Source organism: Scylla paramamosain, chromosome 8 (genome assembly GCF_035594125.1).
Source record: "Scylla paramamosain isolate STU-SP2022 chromosome 8, ASM3559412v1, whole genome shotgun sequence".
Taxonomy (NCBI): Eukaryota; Metazoa; Arthropoda; class Malacostraca; order Decapoda; family Portunidae; genus Scylla; species Scylla paramamosain.
In genome coordinates this window covers 30,033,135-30,058,979 of record NC_087158.1, presented here as the reverse complement: position 1 = coordinate 30,058,979, position 25,845 = coordinate 30,033,135, and the positions used below count along the sequence as shown (strand labels likewise).

General features: G+C 42.9%; 1 protein-coding gene and 1 long non-coding RNA gene across 2 annotated transcripts in view; one reads left to right on the top strand and one right to left on the bottom strand.

The window, feature by feature from the left end:
* The first annotated feature begins 15,829 nt into the window (after positions 1 to 15,829).
* LOC135103141 (uncharacterized) lies at positions 15,830 to 24,130 on the top strand. Its single transcript, XR_010269932.1, has 2 exons — positions 15,830 to 16,054; positions 19,517 to 24,130. It is a non-coding gene; the product is annotated as an uncharacterized LOC135103141 (long non-coding RNA).
* Positions 20,398 to 25,845, bottom strand: part of LOC135103140 (ras-related protein Rab-23-like) — an 81,413-nt gene continuing 75,965 nt past the window's right edge. Inside the window, exon 7 of the mRNA XM_064009205.1 lies at positions 20,398 to 25,786. Coding sequence (XP_063865275.1) covers positions 25,677 to 25,786 — 110 coding nt within the window. The 3' untranslated portion in view covers positions 20,398 to 25,676. The remainder of the gene's footprint in view (positions 25,787 to 25,845) is intronic.

The window sequence follows — 25,845 nt, the reverse complement described above, 5'->3', positions numbered from 1 at the left end:
GCAGCAAGTCAACTTCCGGGAAGAGTTCAGCATACCGGAAGAGGTTACCTGGCTGGCAGAGGTCATACGACTGGAGGTCGTCTGCATGGAAGGAGTTACATGAACGGGAAAGGTCACATCGAGAGAGTTCAAGTGCTCGGAGGAGATCTGCTGATGGCCAGAAGTCACCAACCAGGAGAGACGCGCCAGGGCAGAGCTGTGAGTCGTCCATCGGCCCAGGGAAGGCAGATCCGGGGAAGGCAGAGGCGATCAAATGTTTCCTGGTGGTGCTGTTCGTGGTATTCGCCGTCATGTACACCTACCCTCCCTGCATGAGTCCCATGAGTTGGGCAGTGCTACCCAAGCAGACGCTTCTGGTGACACTGCTCAACGTGACTCTGCTTGTGATCGCCGTGTGCAGCATCCTCACCACCGTGAAGACAGCCATCCCCGCCACCACTGAGCTGGCCGTCGCTTCCATCCTGTGTCTCCTGAACGCCTTCCTCGTGGACCAGGTCAAGTGCCTCTTTCCCGATCTCAGTCTGTGGCTCTCGGCCCTTGTCCTCCCTCTCGTCCTGCTCACTGCGTGCATGTTGTGCCGAGACATGGCGCTCCGCTCATCACACACCCAATGAACTCCTCGTTCCCTTCTTATCCAAGTACGCGATCCTAACCGAGTGTCTGTTTTTACTTATTTTAACCCATCCCGTTCTCATAATTCAGGGCATCCATGCATCCTTACAGCTCAAATCATTACGTGTTTACTCTAGTTTATAGTATAATAAAAGTAGCCAAATTTCATCTTGCATATAGGAAAATATGAAAACACACACGCACACACACACACACACACACACACACACACACACACACACACACACACACACACACACACACAGAGAGAGAGAGAGAGAGAGAGAGAGAGAGAGAGATGGAGGGCCGGGGGCGGGGAACAAAGGAGAAAGGTGAGAGGAAAGGCATAAAACAAAGATTATGCAGAGAAACATGAAGCAAGGGATGTGGAAGAGAGGAAATGGAACAGCTCTCTCAGGAAACCGTGAGAGGAAAAGGAAAGAAAACGAGACACAAGGGAGAAAATGTCAAGAGAGAGAGAGAGAGAGAGAGAGAGAGAGAGAGAGAGAGAGAGAGGAACGAACGCCACTGAGAAACTGTAAGTAAGAGAGAGAGGGAAGAAAATAAAATATGAGGACATACATTATCTAGACCTCCACTCTTAAGTAAAAGTGAAGATAAATCTGCGGACACAAAGTCATGGACATGCATCGTACATAATCATACATAACAAGCAAAACTAGTAGCCACCAAGACTCAACCTCTCTCTCCCTCCTTCCTCCCACCAAGAAAAAAGACACACACTCATACATAACTCCTGCCACCACATACATAACCACGGCAAACTGAACCCGAGGCGAGGAGCGCGAGATAAAAAGGCAACAAACTTAAATAAGAAAATTGCAAGGCACTAGTTTATAAAATTCCCGGTCTAAAATCAACTACGTTCTAAATAAGGATGAATGACCTTGTAAAATAAATGCTGAAAATGTTTAAAAAATGTAGAAAAAAACACAGAAACTGGCTTTTAACAGCGTACATTTCACACATTTAGGCAGTGTCACGCATTGCCAATAACGGTCAATTAATACTATGAAAAGAGAATGTTATGTAAATATATCTATGTAACACTCTCGCTCATTGTTGTGTATACATTATGAAAATACATTAAATCTGTATCATATACCCCATACAGCTCTGTTTCACATTGCTATTGATGCCCTTGATTCTACTGACGATAAGGACAGACTTCTATTCAACACTCCCCTGTCATCATTTTTTTTATATGAAAACACACAAATTTGTATCGCATATCCCATACAGATCTTTGTTACGCCACGCTATCGATTCCCTTTTCTGTCAACTAACACTAAGGACACACAAAGTCCATAAGTGCGTGTTTATACGTCCTTTAAACCTCCAAAGCACCAAGCTTTTAATCATTTAACCCTCCCATACTCACCCTATTTATACCTACTACTGGCAATTAACACTAGGAAAGTAACAAAACTAGTGTATTACTTCTAAATTTGACTGCTTAAAGACTCCTCAACGTCCTTTCATTGTCGTTCACACCTACAAAACACCTACTTATTATTATACACTCCTTGTAAATCCACAAATACTAGGAAACAAATACTCACACTAACACAACGCATGCAACCCTCCCTTCAGTCCCCTACTTTTTTCCTTTACACCTTCAGAGCACCAAGTTATCACTAAATACTCCTTGCAAATCCAGGCACCGTTTAACTATACCCTCGGCTGTCAACAAGTATTAAGAAAAGACCTCACTTACACAACAGACACACGCAGAAACCTTCCCTTCAGCCCCCTGCCTTGCGTCTTGAATACCGAGAAAACGTAACGAGGAGTGAGCGGGTCGAGGTAAGCATCTGAGATCCCGCTGTTCATCATCTACGACGAGAGACATTAATAGGAGGGGATGAGCGTCCAGCGGCCACCGAGATAAAGGAAAACACGACATTCATTCTGAGCTTTAGATTTAGCGGCGAGAGAGGGTACAACAACAAGGAGCCGAGGAGCTGGAAGGAGAAAGGGAAGGAAGAGGAGGTAGGTGGCGGTGGTGGTGAAGGTGGTGGGAAGCAAGATGAGATGTTTATGAAGAATAGAGGGATCAAATAACAGGTGAAGATGAAAAAAGAAAAAAATAAAGAGAGAGAAAGGAATGTAATTAGAAAGCTGATAATTAGTCTGTTTTTTGTTTTTTTTTATTTTAGTTTACTGGTTGAAGTGATAAGTATGCTAACCCTCTCTCTCTCTCTCTCTCTCTCTCTCTCTCTCTCTCTCTCTCTCTCTCTCTCTCTCTCTCTCTCTCTTTCGCCCACCGCTATCCGTTTACATATACGGAGTTTCCATCACCACCACCAAATAAAAAAAAGAAAGAATTTCCCACCAACAACAATGATTTCTTTCCCCGGTAAATTCAGAATCAAACAACGGAAATGTACAGCGCGATCCAAAAGTTTAATTTACAAAGAGTCGCCCAAACAATGAATGCGTGCGCCAATTTCCCTGCCCACCCGAAAACAACAACCCCCCTCCCCCCAAAAAAAAAAGTGTTGTTCTCTTCCTTATGAAAGAAAAAAGTAAAAATGAGGGAAAAAACACGTGGAAGCTTCGTACTGGTGGAAAATTCAGTAGTTTTATTTATTTTTTTTTTTATTTCTTGCTTTCTTTTTCTTTTCGCTCGTTCGTTCGTAGGTTGAATGGTTGGTAAGTTTCATTAAAACTCCACGTGGATCGATGCATTTTTTGTCACTTGCCACAACCACCCACCACCACCACCACCACCACCACCAAAAACACACTGCATTTACCACTCTCTCCACCACCGCCATCACCACAATCACAACCATTACTACCACCACACTGTATTCCACACTTAAGCCATTCCCTCCACCACCACTATCACCACCACCAGCACCACTATCACCACAATCATCACCACACAGCCTTCCTCGCCATCACCACAGCCATCACCACACTGTATTTCCCACCACCATCACCACCACCACCACCACCACCAGAAGTCCTACCTCACACCGTCTCACCAATACTCTGCTTCTTCCTGTCCATGATCCCCTCCTCTCCTGACGCGAGTGTCGTTCGAGTGTAAGCCTGAGGAGGAGGAGGAGGAGGAGGAGGAAGAGGAGGAGGAGGAAAGTGAAAGAAAAGGAGGAAAAGTCAGTAAGAAGTCAAGACGGCAGTGAGAGAGAGAGAGAGAGAGAGAGAGAGAGAGAGAGAGAGAGAGAGAGAGAGAGAGAGAGCATAGCAAATGGAATCGCAGGCAGCAAAAAAGAATCAGAACCATCTCTCTCTCTCTCTCTCTCTCTCTCTCTCTCTCTCTCTCTCTCTCTCTCTCTCTCTCTCTCTCTCTCTCTCTCTCTCTCTCTCTCTCTCTCTCTCCCTGATCCATACATACAATCAAACCTTCACCCACACATCACCGTGACAAAAGTAACGAGGGGAATTTCACTTGATAAACCTCTAACTAAACCAACGAGTTCCGCCACCGTGATCACCGTCCCTCAGCCAGAGCAGCGGACGCCTGAGCAACATACGAGGCAGCGAATGAAGAAGAACCCGCACTTGCCCCGCCTTGACATGCAACCTGCGGCACTGATAGCTGGAGAACCCCCGTAGCCGTTATGAAGATGGTAATGTACTAGTGCGGGAATACGAGGGAAGGATGGAGAGATGGAAGGATGAAAGGAAAGAAGGAAGGAAGGAAAAGAAGTTGAAAGAAAATGAAGGAAAGAAAAGGAAAAGCAAAAAAGGAAGGAAGGAAGGAAAGTAAGTAGGTGGGTAGATATGAAGGAAGGAAGGAAGGAAGGAAAGAGTTAGGAGAAACAAAAGGAAGATAGGCAGATAGATAGATAGAGAGATAGATAGATAGAGAGACAGATAGACAAAACAGAAAAAAAAACGAAAGAAAAAAGAAAGAAAAAGAAAGAAAGAAAGGAGAATGAAGAGTTAAAGAAAAAAAAAGAAAACAGGTAGACGAGTCACTGCTGTGGAAAATTGAAAGGCTGAAGACTGAGTCACGATATAATCTAACCGCGACACGGAGAGATAAATAAGACGAAAGAGAGGGGTAAAGAAATAAAAAAAAAGTAAAAAAAAAAAAAGAGAGAGAGGAAGGAGATGGCGGTAAAAAATGAAGTATAGCTTACAGGATGAGGTAATGAGAAAAGGAAGAAGAAGGGGCAGTAAATCATTTAAAACCGCAAAAAAATGAGTCGGTATCTGAATAGAAGACTAACGCACTGCGACCATGCAAAAGGAAGAAAAAAAGGGGGGATACAGAAAGCGATGATAGAAAAAAAGAACATTATTAAAGCTTATAGGAATAGATCATGAGAAAAGAGTTAAATATTTAGATCAGTGCTGAAAATGAAAGTAAAAGTATGGTTGTAGTAGATAAATCAGTACAATGCAATACTTTAAAAGACTGAGATACATTTATAATTTCTTCTAGTCCAGCAATTATCAACATACACATTTCCACACCAAGCGTCAACTAAACGTGAGGAACTTGTATGGAACTTGTGCTTAATCTAACAATACTCTAATCACCATCTACCATCACCACTTCCTCACACCCATTACTCCCCTTTCCAACAGTTATTATCATATATGTACTTTCCCACTAACACTCGACTAAACATGCAAATCTTGTGTACAACCATATTCTGAAACATTCACTACATTCAAAAAGGCTTCAGTCACTCGAGTTTTCAAGGGTGTTTTTTACGGTTCTAGTGACAGAGTAGCAAGACTTCACCATCATTAACAGGAGAAACACTCTTGAGAACCCGGCTCATGATCTATGAGGCTTTGTAAAATGGTCGTAAAGAGAAAGCAAAGCGTTTCTGAATACGGGTCTAAGATTAACTAACGCTCAACATCACCTCACATCCTTCCTCTCCCAACACATGCTCGTCACCAGCTATGCGCCTCGCCTCTCCACCAACACCTTATACTGTGCCTCACATGAACTAGCAAAGGAAAGCCCTCGCCGCGGGAGGGTGGGGGCAGAGTATATCCTGTCTTTCAAAACCTGAGATTGGCTGGTGGAAAGTGGGCGGTGCAATTTTAGTTTGAATTCATTTTGATGACCAGAAAGGTGTGGGCGAGGTGGTGATCTACCGCCCAAGCCGTCCCTCCCTTGTCTCTCTCTCTCTCTCTAGGTGGTTTTTCACTTGGTGGCTTTTCCTGATACCCTGTGCCCTGCGTGGCATCGGTTGCTTTTGTGTGAGTGTGGATTGGTGGGTGGGGTGTGCGAATGGGTGAATGTGTGAGTGTACCATTTGCTTTAGCTGACAACTGTAATTAAGTTTCTCTGTCTTATGGTGTCTAACGCTATTTGCGTAATAAATTAATCAAATCAATCTCTCTCTCTCTCTCTCTCTCTCTCTCTCTCTCTCTCTCTCTCTCTCTCTCTCTCTCTCTCTCTCTCTCTCTCTCTCTCTCTCTCATTGTTTGAATGCAAACTTTAGGTTGAGGCATCAAGAAAAACATACCATTTATTACTCATTCATCATCCACATAGTTTCTCGCCACAGCAAAAACTTCCTTCACTCCTCTTATTCAAACATCTTTCCTCACAAATATTAAATATTATGTCTTCCCCGCCTGGCGATCCCTCTCCCCAACACCCTCATCCCTTACCTCTCCACACCTTGACCTGAACACACACACACACACACACACACACACACACACACACACACACACACACACACACACACACACACACACACACACAGGTAAAAAATAACTTACATTCAAGGTAAATTAAACAGCAAAGTAAATAAACACACACACACACACACACACACACACACACACACACACACACACACACACACAGACCAAGTAGCAATTTAAGGGTTAAACACCAATTATACAGTTTTGTGACTCGCCTCTGATCGGCGACACCACACACACACACACACACACACAGGGTAGTGAAGTTTGTGGGAGTGCAGAGTTAACACCACACCACAACACCACGGTATTCTTTGCACCTCGATCCTCACCGCCGCGCCGAACTCCGCTAAGCCCCTCCGACCCCGGCCCCGTCCCGCCGCGGCTAAGACAACAATTTCCCATCACATATTTAGCGTAATTTCCAGAGCTTTACAGGCGTTTCCAGGTGATTTAAGGACTCAGATATGTAGGAATAGGTGGAGGAGAGGAGATTGAGGGGAGAGGAGGAAGTTGAAGGGAGAGGAGGAGTGTGAAGGGAGGGGAGAGAAGGAGATACGGAGGACTGGTGAAAAAAAAAAACTACTTCGGCTCTATATTATGATTTTTCTTTTTATTAGTGGAGTTCGCATTGTTTTGATATTTAATTTATTGACAGGAAAGTAAAACAAGTTATAATATGTAATAAGATCCTGTCTAGCTATGTTTTTTTTTTTTTTGTTTGTTTGTTTCTCGTTACAATAACAATTTCGTAAGGCTTAAATGAAGTGTAGGATACAGTCCCATTCACAACGCCCACCATGAAAACATCAGAACCCAGACCGAGACTTTCCGTGCTCCTTGTCGGCGTCTCTTCGTCAACATTTTCCTCAATTTTTACGGATTTCCAGATATTTCCAGGTGTTCTCTAGCATAAGATGTGTAGACTGTGTTAGTAGTAAGTGGAGGAGAAGGAGGAAGAAATGATGAATGGAGGGGAGAGAGGAGGAGGAAAGACTGGAGATGGTGGAAAGTGGTAGCAGTATTATATGGGTGGATTGATAGATTTGTGGAATTATTATGTGGATGGATAAATGGATAGGTGGGTGGATGGGTGAGTGAGTGAATGGGTAGGTGGATGGGTGGGTGGGTGAACTGGTGTGTGGATGGGTATTTGTCTGGGTGGATAGACGAGTGAGTAAATGGATGGTTAAGTCAATGGGTATGTGTATGGAGGGATGTATATGTATAGCTCTCCTCGGCCCTTCCTCACAGGCCGGTCTATATGTAATCTATACTCTTGTCCGCGGCTCAGCTCAAGTTATTACAAACGTGAGGCGACCAGCGGGCAGCAGCTCGCGAGGGATGGGGAGGGAGGGACGAGAAACACCCAACAAATACTGAGAGAGAGAGAGAGAGAGAGAGAGAGAGAGAGAGAGAGAGAGAGAGAGAGAGAGAGAGAGAAAGAGCACCTGTGTATGTGTGTGTGTGTGTGTGTGTGTGTGTGTGTGTGTGTATGCACGAGTGTGTGTTTGTGTGTGGATGTTTGTATAGGATTTATTTTTAATTGGTATGTTAAAACATGTCATTTCAGCCCTCGAGTTTTAGTTACTTGACTTAAGTTGGACAAGTTTGTAATTGAGCGTATTCTGATCATAATCATTGTATCTAAGGCTTGTCAATAAACTAACTAAACTAACTAACTGTGCCATTCACCTTATGTCGTCTGCTGTTCACCCAGCCAGCCGTTCCTCTTCGGAAAGAGCTCAGAGCTCTCACTGACCGATCTTTGGGTAGGACTGAGACCACTCACACACTACACACCTTGACAGCGAGGTCACAGTCCCTCGGGTTGCATCCTGTACCTACTTGCTGCTAGGTGAACAGGGACACACATTAAGAGGATTGCCCTTTTGCCTCGCCGCGCCCGGGACTCAAACCCCGGCCTTTTCGGTTGTGAGCCGGCCGTGCTAACCACTACTCTACGCGGTGTGTGTGTGTGTGTGTGTGTGTGTGTGTGTCTGTGTGTGTGTGCGTCGCAAAAACATCAAATAGAATAAAGACGAGAGATAAAATAAGTAACCTGACGCAGAGACAAGGAGAGGAAAAAACGTGAAGAAAAGGAACGGATAAAGAAAGATGAAAGAGAGAGAGAGAGAAAGAAGCAGGCACTCAGGAGGGGGACGAGAGGAGAAGCGACGCAGAACAGCGAGAAATTTACAAAAGAAAGTACAGGGAGAGAGAGAGAGAGAGAGAGAGAGAGAGAGAGAGAGAGAGAGAGAGAGAGAGAGAGAGAGAGACGACAGGGTCACCTACACGAAAAACAAAAGAGCTGGAGGGAGAAGATAAGTATTTCAGAGATGAAGAGAAGAGAAAAGAAAGGTAAGTAGAAAAACGATGAAGTGAAACTTGGAGAGAGAGAGAGAGAGAGAGAGAGAGAGAGAGAGAGAGAGAGAGAGAGAGAGAGACTAAACACGGACACATCTCTCTCTCTCTCTCTCTCTCTCTCTCTCTCTCTCTCTCTCTCTCTCTCTCTCTCTCTCTCTCTCTCTCTCTCTCTCTCTCTCTCGTTCACCCCCTTTCCTACAAGTGTGTGTTTAAACTTACAAAGCACGAGGGAGGGACGTTTGCAGTATTGAGAGAGAGAGAGAGAGAGAGAGAGAGAGAGAGAGAGAGAGAGAGAGAGAGAGAGAGAGAGAGAGGAAGCAGGGAGGGATGCAAAGAGGGTCAGCAGACGAACAGAGGGGAAGGGGAGGCGCAGACCGGCAGGCAGGCAGGCAGCCGGTGAGGGATGTCACATAGAGGCTCCCGTCACGTTTCGCGCACCGAGGCCCTGTTGTGACAATAAGAACCTTCAGTGGAGGCTGCGACAGTAACACCAGTGGCAGGAGACGCGAGGTAGGGAGGCTGGCTGAGGGTAACATGGGCAGTTTGAGGTTAGATGTCCTTCTGTCTCCCTGTGTTCCTCCGCTCACCCTTTGTCTAGTTGTGTCCCCTCCCTCTCTCTGTCTCTGCCTCCCTCTCTCGCTTCCTCCGTCCAGCTGGTATGTATCTTTCCCTCCCTCTCCCTTCCTCTCTCCCTCCCTCCCTCAGTGCAGCTGGTATGTTCTCTCTCTCTCTCTCTCTCTCTCTCTCTCTCTCTCTCTCTCTCTCTCTCTCTCTCTCTCTCTCTCTCTCTCTCTCTCTCTCTCTCTATCTATCTATCTATCTATCTCTCTCTTCCAGCTGACGTATTCCCGCTCTCCTTCCTCCTCTCTCTCCCTGCATCCACCTCAACTATTCTCTCTCTCTCTCTCTCTCTCTCTCTCTCTCTCTCTCTCTCTCTCTCTCTCTCTCTCTCTCTCTCTCTCTCTCCCTCCTCCTTACACATGACATAATCTCTTTTCCGTCCACTCCCTCCGTTACTTTGTCTACCTGAAATATGCTCTTGCTGCTTCTTCCTTCCTTTCCTCCTTCCCTCTCTCCACCTCCATCTTCCCTCTCTCTCTCTCTCTCTTGTCTTCCCTCCATCTGCAGGTATAATCCCTCAGCTAACTCCTCCCTTTCTCCCTCCATCAATTTCTGCAACTGATTAATCCACACTTCCCCCTTCTCTCTCTCTCTCTCTCTCTCTCTCTCTCTCTCTCTCTCTCTCTCTCTCTCTCTCTCTCTCTCTCTCTCTCTCTCTCTCTCTCTCTCTCTCTCAGCTTTTCTCCCTTCCTCCATCTGTCCTAGTGTCACCCCTATCTCGCTACCATCCCGCCCCCTCTCTCCTCCCCACTCTTCCCCGTCTAAGGTCCCGGTTCATGCCACTGTTATTTGCAAGTTCCTGAATCTGTCGTGTTCTTCTTGATGGGACGACGGTGAGAGACGCGAGGATCGGAGGGAAGGGAGGGGTAGGAGGGAAAGGAGGCAGCCAAGCAAGGGTACAGGGAAGGGCAGGGATTGCTTGGGAAGAAGGGGGACCATGGTGGAGGTGTGCATTTGTGTACGTGGGATGAAAAAGGAAGGAGAGGGTAAAGAAAAGATGGATGAGTAGAATGAGGAGAGAACGGAAAGTGAAAGATGAGGTAAGAAATGAAAGGATGGATAGAGAAGAAGGATAGGGGGATGGAATGGACGAATGGTTTATGTTTGTGTAGATAGATGAGGAAAAAAAGAAAGGAAGATGATGAAAGGGAGATAATGATAAGCGAGAAAAGTGTCAGGTACGAAAGGGATAGACAGAGAAGGATAAGAAGGGTCAAAGGTAAGAGCGTGGAGGAAGAGCGGGAACTAGAGCATGAAGAAAAGGAGGAAGGGAAGAGGAGTGACAAAACAAAAGATAAGGAATTGGAGACGCTCGCGGTGCCAAGTTGCAGAGAAAACGTAGTTTGTGTCTGTAAAGATAACATGATGGTGGTACTGACGCCTCTACTGTCAATGCTCTCTCTCTCTCTCTCTCTCTCTCTCTCTCTCTCTCTCTCTCTCTGGAGCCGTTTATCTTTTTTATTTTATTTATTTTTTATGGAGTAATTTAGTTTTCGAGAACAAAAGCGGTACGATTACATTACAAAAAATGCGTCACAAAAAAACATTCATCACTCACTCTCGTACTTACATAATATTGTAATCGTCACGCGAATTGACAGTAACTTTACGCCAGGATTACTTTCCATTAGGCCAGATTAACTAACTCCACTGTGACGAAGGGACACAAAGCTTGGATTCATGTACAAACACACACACAGACACACACTTTTATGTTTACCCACGTCATTCTGAAACTGGAAATCATAAGACAGTTCTGACACAAGTGCTTGGAAAAGAAGAAAAAATGAAAAACTTGGACCGGACAATTTTCTTATTCTTTTCACTATCCTCCGTTGTGGCTTGACGTTGTGTCTTATTTAGCGTGGCGCAGTCCTGGGTGGTGGTGGTGGTGGTGGTGCGCTTGGAAATATGTTGTAATGTGGGTGGTGTGGTGTGCTAGATGAAACCAGGTGTGATTACGTAAGTGGTGATAGTGGTGGTGTGGTGTGGTGTGGTGTGGCAGTGTGTGGTGAGCTTGGAAATATATTGTAGTGTGGTGTGCTCGAGCATGATGTAGTGCAGTGATAAAGCGTGCTGTATAGTGTGGTGTGGCGAAGTGTGATAAGGTGCGGTATGATATGACAATGTGCTGAGTGGTGGTGTGGTAGCGTGATGTAGCGCACAGATGAATATGATGTGGCGCGGCTTTGTCAGATGTGGAGTAACATTACATAGTTATGAAATCCCTGTAAGATTAAATGAGGTGGTGCTGTGGTAGGGATGTGGTGCAATGAGGGGGACGAGGAAGGGGCTGGCCAACGGGCGTGGAGAGGGTCGAGGCGGAGCAGGACAAAGACAGGGGTAAGGCAGGGCAGGACAAGCAGGGTAAGACCAAGAGAAGAAGAATAGGGAAGAGGTGGGGAAAGGCAAGGAAAGGGACAAGGTAGGGAAAGAGAGGGATAGGGGCACGGTGGGGCAGGAAAGGAAGAGTAATGCCAAGAGGGGAGGAGCCGGCGAGGTACGCACACACAGACCCAGGCAGGGAGGCAAAGATATGTTCACCTTTGTTTTTTAGTTTGAAGGTCAATTGGCGCGCAACACAGAAATCCTTTATCATTCAACTGATGACTCTGACATGAAATTGCTTTATATCGCACATGAAATACTGGCACACTTGCTCTCTCCCTCTCTCCTACTCCCCCACTCTCCGCCTCTCTCTCACTCTCCCTTCGTCCTCCCACCCCCTCCAAGGCCATGTGGCGACGCGTGTGCTGGCCTGTAAATGTGTGTCTTTCTGATGCAACACTGCAGTTTTTGTATGTTATTTCCATTTTCCCACCGTCTGACTCTCTTGCTTGTCTGGCGAGGTGAGGTGAGGTCTGGTCTGTCTGCTCTGGTCTGTTCTGGTCTGAGTCTGGTGGTCAAAGAGAAATAGAAGCAACATAACCTCATTCGATTCCCTTTAGGATGCGATGCGAGCGTGACACGGCGGCGGCGGCGGTAGGGATGGTGGTGGTGGTTGATGATGGTAGTGGTGGTGGTCATAAAAGGTGGAGTGTTATGATTTTTGATTGATAAACGTAAACTGGTCGTGGTGGTGGTGGTGCTGGTGGTGTGTATGGGATTGTGCAATGGCAGTAGAGAGCGTTTAAGTGATGTCAGGGTGTTATGTTGGTTGGGGTGATTAGAGGAACTTGTTGGGGGTGATAACTGTGAGAAGTATTGTTGGTGGTGGTAGTAATGGTGGTAGTAGTGGCAGTAGTGGTAAAAGAAGACAAATTAGTGGATCAAGTTCTTGACGCTCATCTGCTTGTAAATGAAGGATAACACTCTCTCTCTCTCTCTCTCTCTCTCTCTCTCTCTCTCTCTCTCTCTCTCTCTCTCTCTCTCTCTCTCTCTCTCTCTCTCTCATCTCCTATGTAACCCACCACCAGTTTTGTTTTATTATTCTTTTGAGTCAAACCTCGTAAATTAAGAGATAAAGTTTCCTATTACTCATTTGTAAGATAACTCTCTCTCTCTCTCTCTCTCTCTCTCTCTCTCTCTCTCTCTCTCTCTCTCTCTCTCTCTCTCTCTCTCTCTCTCTCTCTCTTATCCCCTACGTAACCCGCCGCCAGGTTTGTTATTCTTTTGGGTCGAGCATCGCGGCGGCCCGAGGCGAGGCTTTTAAGGTAATCCCGTTGTGCGCCGCCGAGCCCCCGGAGGGTAGACGACGCCTCCCCTGGGCACGTCGCGTCTTTGTGGGATAAAACACACACACACACACACACAAACACACATACCTTGCTATAGATAATCAACACAGAAAGGGAGTTATATTGATTACTAGCTTATTTTTTCCTGTTTTGTTTCGTTTCTCTCTTTTTTTCGTATAAGTTTTAAATGTTGTGGTGTAGGGGTGAAGGTGGTGGTGGTGGTGGTGGTGGTGGTGGTTTAATAGTTTCATTATACAAATGTTGATTTCTCTAAAGTCATTCCTAAACTTCTTTTTTTTCTCAGGTGTGTATTTTTTTCTTATTATACTGTCGTCTTCGTAAACTTAAATGTGTTCTCTCTCTCTCTCTCTCTCTCTCTCTCTCTCTCTCTCTCTCTCTCTCTCTCTCTCTCTCTCTCTCTCTCTCTCTCATCCTTAGCATCACCACCTCCTTCCTTCTCCCGGTTGCTTTCTTTCCTCAATCTCACTTCTTTTTCTCTCGATCCAAACTATTTCCTCTCCTTTTTTCCTCCCAATACATTACAACCCACTCCCGTCTCCGCGCTCCCTTTCATTCCATTTTCTCTCTTTCTCTATCAACCTCCTTTACCTCCGTTTTCTCCTCGTTCCGTTTTCTTTCTTCCACGGCTTGTTTCATTCTCGTCACCCCAGTAGGTCTCGAAGCTCGTGAAACCGTTCCGAACACACGCAAATGAACCACGGTGAACCAAGATGGGACGTAAGATAAGTAAAAGAAATGCACAATAGTAAGATGGTGAAATAGTAAGATATGAAGGGGAGGAAGAGATGTTTAGAAGAAAAAAAAAAAAGATAAAGATAAATAATGTATATGTTCCGAACTATTGGAACATTCTCTCTCTCTCTCTCTCTCTCTCTCTCTCTCTCTGCATGTATGTGTGTGTGTGTGTGTGTGTGTTGTTCCTCGGATTTCACGGCTTAATTTTTCACCTTTCAATTTTCACCTAGAATTCCTTCCTTTAACCTGCGACTGTGTGTGTGTGTGTGTGTGTGTGTGTGTGTGTGTGGAAGGACTGACAGTTGCACCAGCGGAGAGACAGACAGACAGGCAGACAGATAAATATAAACAGATACTCAGATTGACGGACAGATAAAATATGTGTCCCTAGTGATGAAGTATTAGAATATACATAGAGTAATTGACAGACAGACAGACAGACAAACACACATGCAGACCAGCAGGAAGACAGACAAACAGACAGATATAGATAAAACTGATAGACTGGTATAAATAAATAGGCAGATAGTGAATAGATAAATTGATAAACAGACCAGTGGACAGACATAAGATAGACATACAAAAAAAAAAAATCAAAATCAGATGAAAATTCATAAGAACAAATTTGAATTACAGACACCATACAAGAAATAACACATAAACAAAACTGATGACAGGAAGAATATGGGTGAGTGAAGAAACATACAGCAGGGAGCAAAGAACAGACAAACAGACGAGACATGGCCGGTGAGTGGAGAAGGGAGGCCAGACGGGTGGGTGGGCGGGCAGGCAGTGCAGGGAAGGGATTGAAAAGTTTGCAGGAAGACCTGGACAGAGATTAGCAGAGTGCCGTGACTCAGGCAAAGGGTTGGGAGGACTTTGTCTAGCAGAGGACTTGTAACGCAATCTCTCTGGAAATTGGTGTCAGAGAGAGAGAGAGAGAGAGAGAGAGAGAGAGAGAGAGAGAGAGAGAGAGAGAGTGAGTGTGTGTGTGTGTGTGTGTGTGTGTGTGTGTGTGAATAAATTGTTACATTAACACAGTTTTAATTTCAACTTACATTTAATAACTGTAACGTAACACTCAATAACATTCATTTGGCAGAGGTGGACAATTCACTTGCCGTGCCGTAATCCCTTCTATTCATGGCGAGCGGCGCCCAGTGGGACATGCGGCCTAAATAGGGAGTCAGGCAATATGCACCGCGTATGGATACAACTGGCATCATTTATTGAATTCGCAATCAATGCCGTGACTGGCAGGTGACCGGTTCGCACCGTACGCAGCCAGTCCAATACATAACAACTGTACGTGTGTGCGGGCCTCGGCATTCATAACAAATGACGTAATCTGTTCTCATGATGATATCAGGGCCTTCCATTCGTAAGTATCGTACATAACAAGCACACACTGATCGCCGAAACATATTAGCCAGATGCTCATCAACTGTGGCTCGATCAGTAAAATACGTGACGTCTTTTTAGATTAAACTACACGCCCCTTAGAAATTCAAAGTTGCCGCGGAGTGCCATGAGTCGCCAGGAGGCCGCGTAGATGAAGGGAGCCACCGCGATAACGGGATGCTGCAGGCTATGAGGTTTGGCAGAACCCATCTATGGTGGCGCCGTCTGCAGGCATTTTACCTTGCCTAGGCGCACGTGTTGGCGGGGAACAGTTATGTGAAAGTGCTACGTTCTATTGTACGCGAAACCAATTACAGTTAATTACTTCAACGTAAAAAAAATTAATAAATAAATAAATAGATAATAATAAAATAAAAAGAAGAAGAATCCAAGTATGAGATAAAGTTTCATGTGACTTAAAGATAAGATAATATGGTTCCCTCCACACGACAAGACGTTTAACAAGCTCCTTAATTATCCACTGATAGACCAGATTCAATATGCGTATAACAAGCAGCATGTAGATATCAAACTTGCCAGTTACATCGCTGCAATTACCTGGGAAGCAACGCGCACCTCAGCCACGTGTGCGCGTCGTCAGGTCGAGCAGCCAAGGCACAAGGAACAAATAGGTGGCTGACATTAACTTGCTTACGTCACACACGTACTCACCGGTATTCAGGGTTCAACTCGATGCGTTACGTCCTCTTGCTTGTTCTGTTATGTTCACTCGTTACAAATAAACTATGTATATCACCCATAACGATGTTTCCATTGTACAGGCCTTGCGGGCAGCGGGTGGTGGGATCGCGTGAGTCGCGGGCAGGAACAGCTCCATCCTATGCTCAAGTCTCTGCCCGCTAGTGATCCGAACAGCAGCCTCCCCTCATACCACGACCCATTCTGGTTGTTACCAGGACTGCCAACATTACGCCTGGCTTCCCTGAGTAATTATGTCTCATTTCGCTCAGTCATGTGTCTTAACTTGGATATGTAATCAAAATATAATTTATAAACTTTCTTTGAGTCATATTAGACAAAATTTCACTCCGTCTCAATTGCAGAGTCCAAACATGCCAAGCTATCCAGTGTGCTAGATGCCTCAAGGCCAATTTCAAAATTGCTTATTAACGTTCCCAAGCAAGAGCCTTACCAACCTGGTAACTGGCATTACCAACATCTCCATGTTATTTCAATATTATTCAATAATGTTATTTCAATATTTTCTATTTCTCTTAGATGACAAATTCCATACACTCTATGCATATGTGAGGATTGTTAGTTTTTAGCCAAGGAGACATAGTAGATGAAGTAAGAGGGTGACAGTGAAGTTTTTATCAGCTAGTGAAGTGAATTTACGCCGCCATCCAAATTCTTAAATTTTATCATATTACTATTATAGCCTACAGAATATTGTTGTATTGTTAAATAATTATAATATACAATTCAGGAAATAAAACAAGTACAAGAAGATAAGAACTTGTGATATTTGCAAGAAATAAATGCATTGATAAGCTCCAGGCCCAATAGATAAGGAGGCCCAACAGCTCCCAAGCCAGCGTTTACCAAAGGTTCAAATTTCTGGTAAGGATCAAAACAAACAACGCCGCGAAAAACGTTTGTGAAATCGGATTTGTTGCTGGTGGCGGACATCACCACTCATTGGCAACGATCACAACAGGAAGCGACTGTGAAATTGGCCCTCAGTCTCGAGTTCGAAGCAGTGAGCCGTGAGCCATTCGAAACACCGGCTCACCAATTGGCGCCGGATGAGACCGAGTAATGTAAATCATAAGTGAGCAAACGGAAGTACAACAGTCGAGTGAATGCATAGATTTCCTTACAGTGCCCTCATTTTCCTCCTCTCCCAGACCATTGCCACCCATTCCTCCCTACCTTCCTCCTCCCTTGATCGCTCCTCTCTACCATACCATCTCTCCTTCCTTCACTTGTCATGTGCCTATCATTCTATTTTCATTCTTGCCTCATTCCCTTTTTCCTTCCAGTATCATTATATGTTCTCTCTGTATTCTCTCATATAGTACATCACTTTTCTTTCCTTGTCAATCTCATTATCCCTTCCTACATATATTCATCCACCCAATCGTCCCTTCCTCCTCTCCCTCTTCTTCTTCCCTCAAGCCATTCTACTTAATCGGTCTATTTGATATTAAAACCCTTCATTCATTATTTCGTACCTTCCTTGAAGTCATATTTTCCTCCCAGATCTCCCACCATCAGCTACGTGTGAGCGGCAAAAACTAACCCTCAAATAGAGCCTGTAAAGAAATCCCCATCAAAATATTGAGATCTTGAGCTTAAACGAGGACCGATTGGTTCCAGACTCAAAACTTCCTTCGCTTCCCTCAGGTTCAATGAATCCTTTGAAGAAATTTTATCCACCTGCGTCTGAAAAAGGCCAGCCGAGCCATCCCCTTGCAGCCGGAAGATTACCACCTCGGAGCTCTTTTTTTTTTTAAATACCAACTCAGTCGCTGCCTTTAGACGAGCCTTTCAAAAGACAGACACTGCTGCAGGCGCGGGGCTTGGCGTGACGTCACCAGGAACCAGCAGTAAGGTGAAGCTGTGATCACGTTTTCTATCACAAGAGCGGGCAATATATTATAAGCACGGGAGATACCAAGGAAACAAGCGAGTCCTTGGAGAAAACAAGCCAATGTCATGATATCGTTCATAATAAAAAAGAGACAAGCATCGTAAGGTTGGTGACGAAATTGCATCTGGATTGATAATAAAACACACATACCTAGCCAATCTGTCACTATCAGTACTGTTCTCAGCCATGCAAGTTTACAATAGAAAGAGATAAAATAACATAAGACTGTCGACGAAAGTAAATTGCCTGGGTAGTAAGAATGACGGAAGGAACAGTAGGGAATACGGGAGATGCCTGTAACAAGGATAAAGCTACTGTATTTCGCAGAGAACTTTATTATTAATCAACAGACTGAATGTCAGCATGAATTTTTAAAGCCCATGTAGAAATGAGAGACGTATCAGAGACCAGCAGGCATTCCAATTAAAGGGAGATAATGATCGAATGAGTGTGTCTCTCGTAACAATGCTCTCCTCCCTATTTGCAGCCAGCCTTCCTTCCTCCTCCCCCTTCTCTCTCTCTCTCTCTCTCTCTCTCTCTCTCTCTCTCTCTCTCTCTAGCTTCAATGGCACAAACATGTAATTACAATGAATAGGCCAAGCACGGAAAACCACCAACTGTGCTGCTAACAAGAACATGAACCATTAATTCACCTTGTCAATTTTTTTTTTCCCGGCCCCCCCCACCCTTCTCTCTCTCTCTCTCTCTCTCTCTCTCTCTCTCTCTCTCTCTCTCTCTCTGACTCGCATTAAAGCAAAGATATCAAGATAGAAAAAAAAATAACAGGGAACAAATAACGCATGTAAATATCAAGTTCCTGAGTTCCCTAGCAATTACTGACGTTCATTAAAAACTTGCAACACAGTTTTGCTTTCGCTTCTTCCTTTTTTTTTTTTCCGACATCAAGAAATTAATCAAGCCGAAGGTAAAAATTATAATTAGTGCTTGCATTTCATCAATAAACAAGGCGTAAAAATGCACATCTGCTAAAGAGAAATCCAACGAAATGGCATTAGGGATAAAACTACGACATCAGTACGTGCATGACTATCTGAGAGAGAGAGAGAGAGAGAGAGAGAGAGAGAGAGATTACGTAACACACACACACACACACACACACACACACACACACACAATTCTAATGAACAAAACACTACTACACGTACCTACCTAATACTTTATCAGTACATTTGTCACAGCCCTCAAACGCCTCCAGTTAAAAAGAGAACAAATATATATTGCAAATCAATCACAGCGCGCGTCTGCCTCTCTGCTGGACTTACTAATCTACTTACACACAGATTTTCAGCGTTGTCAATTAAGAGAGCTTGGACTGGACCAGCTTCCGACTCTTCACATTAAGAATACATACAGATCATAATGACTGACGCCACGGTCACAAAAAAAAAAAAAAAAAGAAAAAAAAAGGAAAAGCCACTCTGATTTCTATTCATACTAATTACTTTTCCCGTGAACTCAGTAGGCGTGTCCTGGAATGGCGAAGGTATGTGGAAAAAATGTATCACAGTATAACAGCGTCATTTAATCTGCTTTGGTATGTCACGCTGGTCTTGTTATTATTGTTTGATATGATGAAAGAATTCTACTTGAAACGTTGCTCTTCTTGTGTGTGTGTGCGTGTGTGTGTGTGTGTGTGTGTCCACTATCCACTCATTTGTTCCCCTTCATTCATTCAATTCCGTATTTAACAGTGTGTGTGTGTGTGTGTGTGTGTGTGCAGTGCTGCAGTAAAGACCATTGTATTCCTAAGCTCGTCTCCTGGTTATTTCAGGACACCCCGAGCTGTCCCTCGCATGCCTCACCTGCATGACGTCAAACGGAGATGCCCAGCCCTCAGGAGTCACGCAGCCTCCCACGCCCTCAGCCTCTGTCCTGGCCCACGCTGCTCTGATACCTCTTGCTTTACGTTCTGACAAGAAAAATGGTGAATATATAATGGAGCAAGGTGTACACTGGGCAGGTGGATTCAAGAGACGAGGGGCGGCAGGCACGTGTTGGGTGAGGCACCTCACACTGACGCAGGTGCTCCATTAAGACGCGTGGAGCCAAACAGGACCTACTAAAAATATAAAATCACGATATAAAAAAAAAAAAAGAATTCTTAATCAGCGAAAAAAGAGGCTAGAAAATTTAATAAATATCATCACTTTTTATAACTTCTTTAACAGCCTGACTGTCCAATGACCTACTTCTGCAATATATAATAAAGTTATATAAGAAAACTTAACACACACACACAAAAAAAAAAAACAATAGAGGAAAAATAAGCTTGAAAATTAAATACTAATTTTCTAGCAAATTTTTAACATCTTGCCTAAGGCATGGCAGTCTGTGATGATGCAGCTCCCTTACTGACTACTCATCTGCACAGGACAGGAGAGTTACTTTGAATTTATTTATAGGCATACTAGGCTAACAATCCCCTTACAGAGAGGATGCCAAGACAACACCATGCCTTAGTGGAGGAATATAAATACAGAGGAGCAAGATGAGTTCCTAGCTCCTTCAATAATGTGCCTTTGAATTCCTTTCCATGAAAAGCAGGGAACATGTTGGTTGTATTCTGTGAGGCCAGCCATGGAGTGTTCTCCCTCCAGACTGTTCTCCCTCCCAGACAGATACTACTTTAAATGATAATTCATGAAAAAGTTATAGCTTTACACACATTTTATTGAAACATTAATATAGTGATAGTAATGAATAATATACAGAAAATACAATATGTACAGTTATATAGGCAGGAATACATATCAGTTTGTCTTCCACAGGGCACTGTAGAAATGCTATCCTATAGAATACATCACAAAGTTGGTGTCACTTATGAACTTCCACCATGAAGAGGTTCTCCAGCCAAGCACCAACCATCCATGGATGCAAATGTCCCAATGCAGTTTTCAGCTTTCCTTGACAAACTCTGAACAAGACTGAGGAAAGCACTATGTGACTACCCCAAGAGAGCCCACAACACTTGTTCATTGTTGTAAAGAGCATCAGAAGAATGAGGGGTACAAATGTATCAACCTCCTCTACATTGTTTTACTTCATAGGTATTTTCAAGACAAAAACAAAATCTCAGAATTATAGACTTGGAATATAGCTTCATTCCTTTCCCTATGGAATATGATTGGCCTTTGATCAAAGAAAATATCAGAATTTCTATAAAAGTATGGCACACTACTACACTTTATCAATTCTAAGATTTCCATCAGTAGTATTCATTGCTTTGTTCACTGTAGCAACTTATTCTCTCACTGGTCTGATGACTACTTGCAGCATTACATATCATGAGAAAAATCTACATATCATAATACAACCTATTGGGTGCCTCAATCACTCACTGAGAAAAGCTTTTAGAGTAGAACAAAAATCACAAATCTCCATACACACAGTTTCCCTGACCACCTTCCACAAGCAGCATGAAGATGAGCTGAAGATACCCTCAGTCAGGGATGCATCAGCCACAGGCACTGCAAGGGTTATGCACCAACTGTGCAGCATTCATAGTTATGAGTTAAATAATTGAATAGCTGGGTATTTCTTTCTACATGTGATGAGATGCAATCTATTTGTCATGTGCAAATACAACAATCTCATGTTGCAGTTGCTTAAAAATATTGTAGTGTGTTTGTCAGTGCATGCATATCAGCTTACAACTTACTATAGTTCACCTACAAAATTGTGTTTCCAGTCATGATTGTGGCTCACACTCATACTTATTTCAAGAACAACCATTCAGGTATGATACCCCTCTTAGTTTTTACACTTGAATTAGTAGGAATGCATGTAAAATAAGATGGGTATAAGAAACAATATAATCCTTCCAGATCTGACATAAGCATCAGAGATGTGGACATGGAATGCAGCACAAAACCTGCATATATGGAATACATGGAGTAAGGTTATATGGGAGGAGCATGAGGGGTGCTGAGGTGAAACAGAGACAGCAATGTGGATTCATGTCAGAACCTTGGCATGAGTCAAACAGTAGAAGGAATAGATTGTAGAGTGGATGGATGGGTAAGATGTGGTAAGAATGAATGAGATTGTGAGGAGAGTGCATGAGTGGAAGTGAGGGGGTAAAATGTGAGAGGAAGGCCACCCACCAGTTAAACTGGCAAATAGAGTGGATGAGTACTGGAGGGAAAGAGATGACAGGTGAGACTCAAAACAGAACATGCAATGAGGGAATGCCAACTCATGAAAAGGCGGACTCTTCTGCCTTGACTATCCTTTGAGAGAAGACCAAGAGAGAGATAGGACATTGGAAACATTAACAGAGAAAGATTTACAACAAAGATTACAGCAGAAAAGTACTGTACCATGGCTGTGAGCATTTTCCATCCTCAGATATTCATCTCCATATAATTCAAATTTAATAGTCTACATAATTCTTTATAAATTCTAAGTGCATGAATATTAAGGAATATAAAGGTATAACAAAGCCTGAATACTTGCTTGATTCATACTCACATAGGTCATTTCAAACTACACGAAAGCTTTTTGAACAGATGTTACATATAGTGTGTGTCATCTTGGTCCTATTTACAGGTACATGTTGTATTGTATTTGTGTTGACAGACTTCACTGTGTGGCTTGTAGTACTTGGTGCATGATGATATTACTAACACAGCCTATGTACAGTACAGCATGACCTGGTAAAAATATTAGCAATTATTTTATATATATAACTTGTACAACAAATAGATCTACAAAAAGTCTAGCATTGTACTCATATGTTAAAAAGTCAGTATGTTCACAGTGCAGCCATGCAACACCTTCCCATGGACAACAAGATGTACACTCTTTAATTACTCAATCTAAGTAAGGCTGTGTTCTTCATGGGAGGACTAGCACTTCTCAGATTTGGATACCTGGACCTATGCAAGCTTTCTAATAGTCCTGTGTCTACTATTTTACATGAGTTTTGGACAGTTGCTCACAAAAATACTAGTTGAAAGACACCTGTAGCTATTGTTTGCTTCTAGATGTTAAAGCCACTAAAACAAATATATTTTTTCAGAAGCATTTTTCCTTGTGCAAAATGTTGCCTAAGTCTAATCATAAAAGGCATGCAAACAACTTTACTGAGGAGGAAAGTTCCTTATCATTTTTCATTCATAATACTTCTGGTGAGTGGCTTGTGTCATGGTCTTTTCCTATTGACAAAGGATATAAAACATCATAGATTTTCCTGCAGCTGCCCAGATGTCACTCTCTGTTGGTCCCATGAATCCAGTGCAGGTTGCTGTCTCAAGTAAGAGACACCTTCATTTCTCCCATCCATCTCCTTGTATTATAACAGAGAGATCTCTGTCAAGGATCTAGGTAATATATACATGGTGAAAACTGCATGCATACATTAACAATAAGGCTTTTAGATATGTTTGTGGAAAAAATATGGGTATCACCTCATCGTGCAGAATAACCACACATCACCCAGCTGATCCATGAAAAGTGCTTACTTATGATATATTGAAAATAAATATCCAGGAACTAGGTTAAAATTTTGTAAACATTAACTTTTGAATTGAATCAAGTGGACTCAAAACAGCCACTGCATATATTCAGCTGAGCTTCCATGAAAATGACTTCACCAAACTCAAAATTTGAAAGTTAATGAATGGAACAAGATCCAGAGGTCTGTCCAACATTACATGAATTTGAGATTGCACAAACTGTCTTTACCTGAGCTATAATGATTCAACTAACATTATTTTGATTTACAATGTATTTCTTGGAAGATAATCCCACTGCAAATTAAAAGTCAAGATGGATTTTGCTGTGCACCAGTCTGTTGTGTGCGATGATGCAGGAACCAAACAGACCTGTGCAGTGAGGATCAGCTGTTCATAAATTAGCATTTCACTGACACAGCACTACATATGTTAGAAATTCAAGATAACAAACTCTTACAAAAAATACATATATTTTTTGTAAGCTATCTCTGACAGTGCGTGATGGACACACTTGAGAACAGCAGAATACGTGATGCCTGAAACATTTTTTACTTCTTATTACTAAATTTTGTTTGGTGATCATTACATGAATGCAAATGCATGGATGGAATTAATCTAAATATCAAATAACTACATCAAAAACTGTAATGTGGTCACTTCCAACCATGTAGCTCTCCATCCCAGTTCCTTGGCAAGCTTAATATTTACTTAGACCATGTGAAGGAACTAAAGTACTTACATACTCCCACAAGCATGAAAACATAGCTATGGTCATGAGACAACAAGCTCCATATGAAAATGTTTCTACTTGCTTCATTCGTGTACCTGAGCCTTGAATCAACACTTGGAGAGTTATGATCCTCAATGGGCAATAATGGACAGTTCTGAGTGGACAGTGTGTTGCGTCTGTGATGTGATCCAACAACTCCGACATGCTCAGAGCCACAGTTCATTAGTCCATAAATCTTCCATAAACACTAAACTACTTCAGTCTATATGACTGAATTTGTGATTACAAAAACTGCCACAGCAAGGGAAGGCACAAGCATTTTCAGACAGCTTCCACTAATTTATACATACTACTGACAATTCATTTAATTACAAGGACATTAGTAAAACCTTAAGCTGAAGTTGCTTATGAGTTAATGACTAACTATTTTGACTTATTTACAGGATAGCTGTGAGCTCACAAAATATCACTAATATACATGATAGTGGTGGGTTCCACATAAGGAAAATTAAGATACTTTTTGAAGTTTTAGTAAAAGCATTGAATATTCTCATTACCAGTGACTGTTTCTTAACAGATGTAAGATAACAGTAAATTCCTGATAATTCTGAAATAGTAATAATTGTGACTCAAACATTAAATCACAGGCTAATGTGAGCTCCTTAAAGGTCATAATCATACAAAACATTACTCTGCATCTTCTTTACATCCTCAAACTTTCCTGTTCCATTTCTGGCAGCAAGTCACCAGCACCCAATGGCTGCTGCTGCACCCAGGATTCCACAGTGAAACTGATCAGGATCTTAATGGATACAAATCATATATTTGTGGCACATGGAATGGAGGAGCTTCCAGCTGACAGTTCTTCACCTGCTGAAACTCACCATCACAACTTAAAGGAAACAATTTACATGATAGTCATTCCCTGGATGAACACGTAACAGAAGTAAGTGCTGCCTTCACCATTGATTCACAACACATCCCACAATATAATGCATACATGTGTGTTACAAATATACTTACATATGATTTTCCTACACATATTGTGAAGGAACACTCTAAACATACGAGTAAATATGTACACATTATTAGAAAATCATTGGCTTGATATTATTGAAGCAATTATTCTATGTGCAAACCCTGAATACATATTAGGGTAAAATTATAGTTCAGCAGCAGTAATTCACATTTTTAGTTTAGCTCAGTTCCAAGGCTGGATATTTTCTCAACAAAGCAATAATATACCAAAGAATCATGAGATAAATATGGCAGCGTGATGAAGAATGAGTCCCTCACATACATTACACTGCGTGACTCTCTACTCCCCAGTAATGGACCCAAGACAGTGCTCACACATCCCATGAGGCTGCTGCTCAGTGTACAGAAGAGCAGCATGTTGTACAGGGAAGTTTCATGTCATCAATATAAAACATCGCCTCACTATGGAAGCAAGACTATGTTGTGCATTCAATATATCACTCTGCAGAGACTTTGCCACATGCGTTTGCCACATACACTCACACGTATATGCACACATACATCATTCACATCTTAATATAAAGTGCATATAAGATGAACCCATGCCCAGCCTCAGTCAGCGAGTGGAACAAAGCAGGGAGCCCGGCCTTGCCCAGCTCCCAGTGTGCCCTTAAATAACAGCCTATTGAGTCATAATGGCTCCACATGGCTGTCAGAACAGTGTATACCTTACCAATATAGGGTGACTCCATCTAATATTTAAGACTCTATATCACTTTACAGGCATTTTTAATTAACTGTTTCTTACTGGACTTCTTCTTTCCGCTGAGAGTAATTGTGTCTCCCTTCTTCAACTTGGCAGGGTTCCCGAAGATGTCTGAAATAAGAAGATATTAATTTCCTGAAAATATATCGGAACGATATATGCACTTCCCG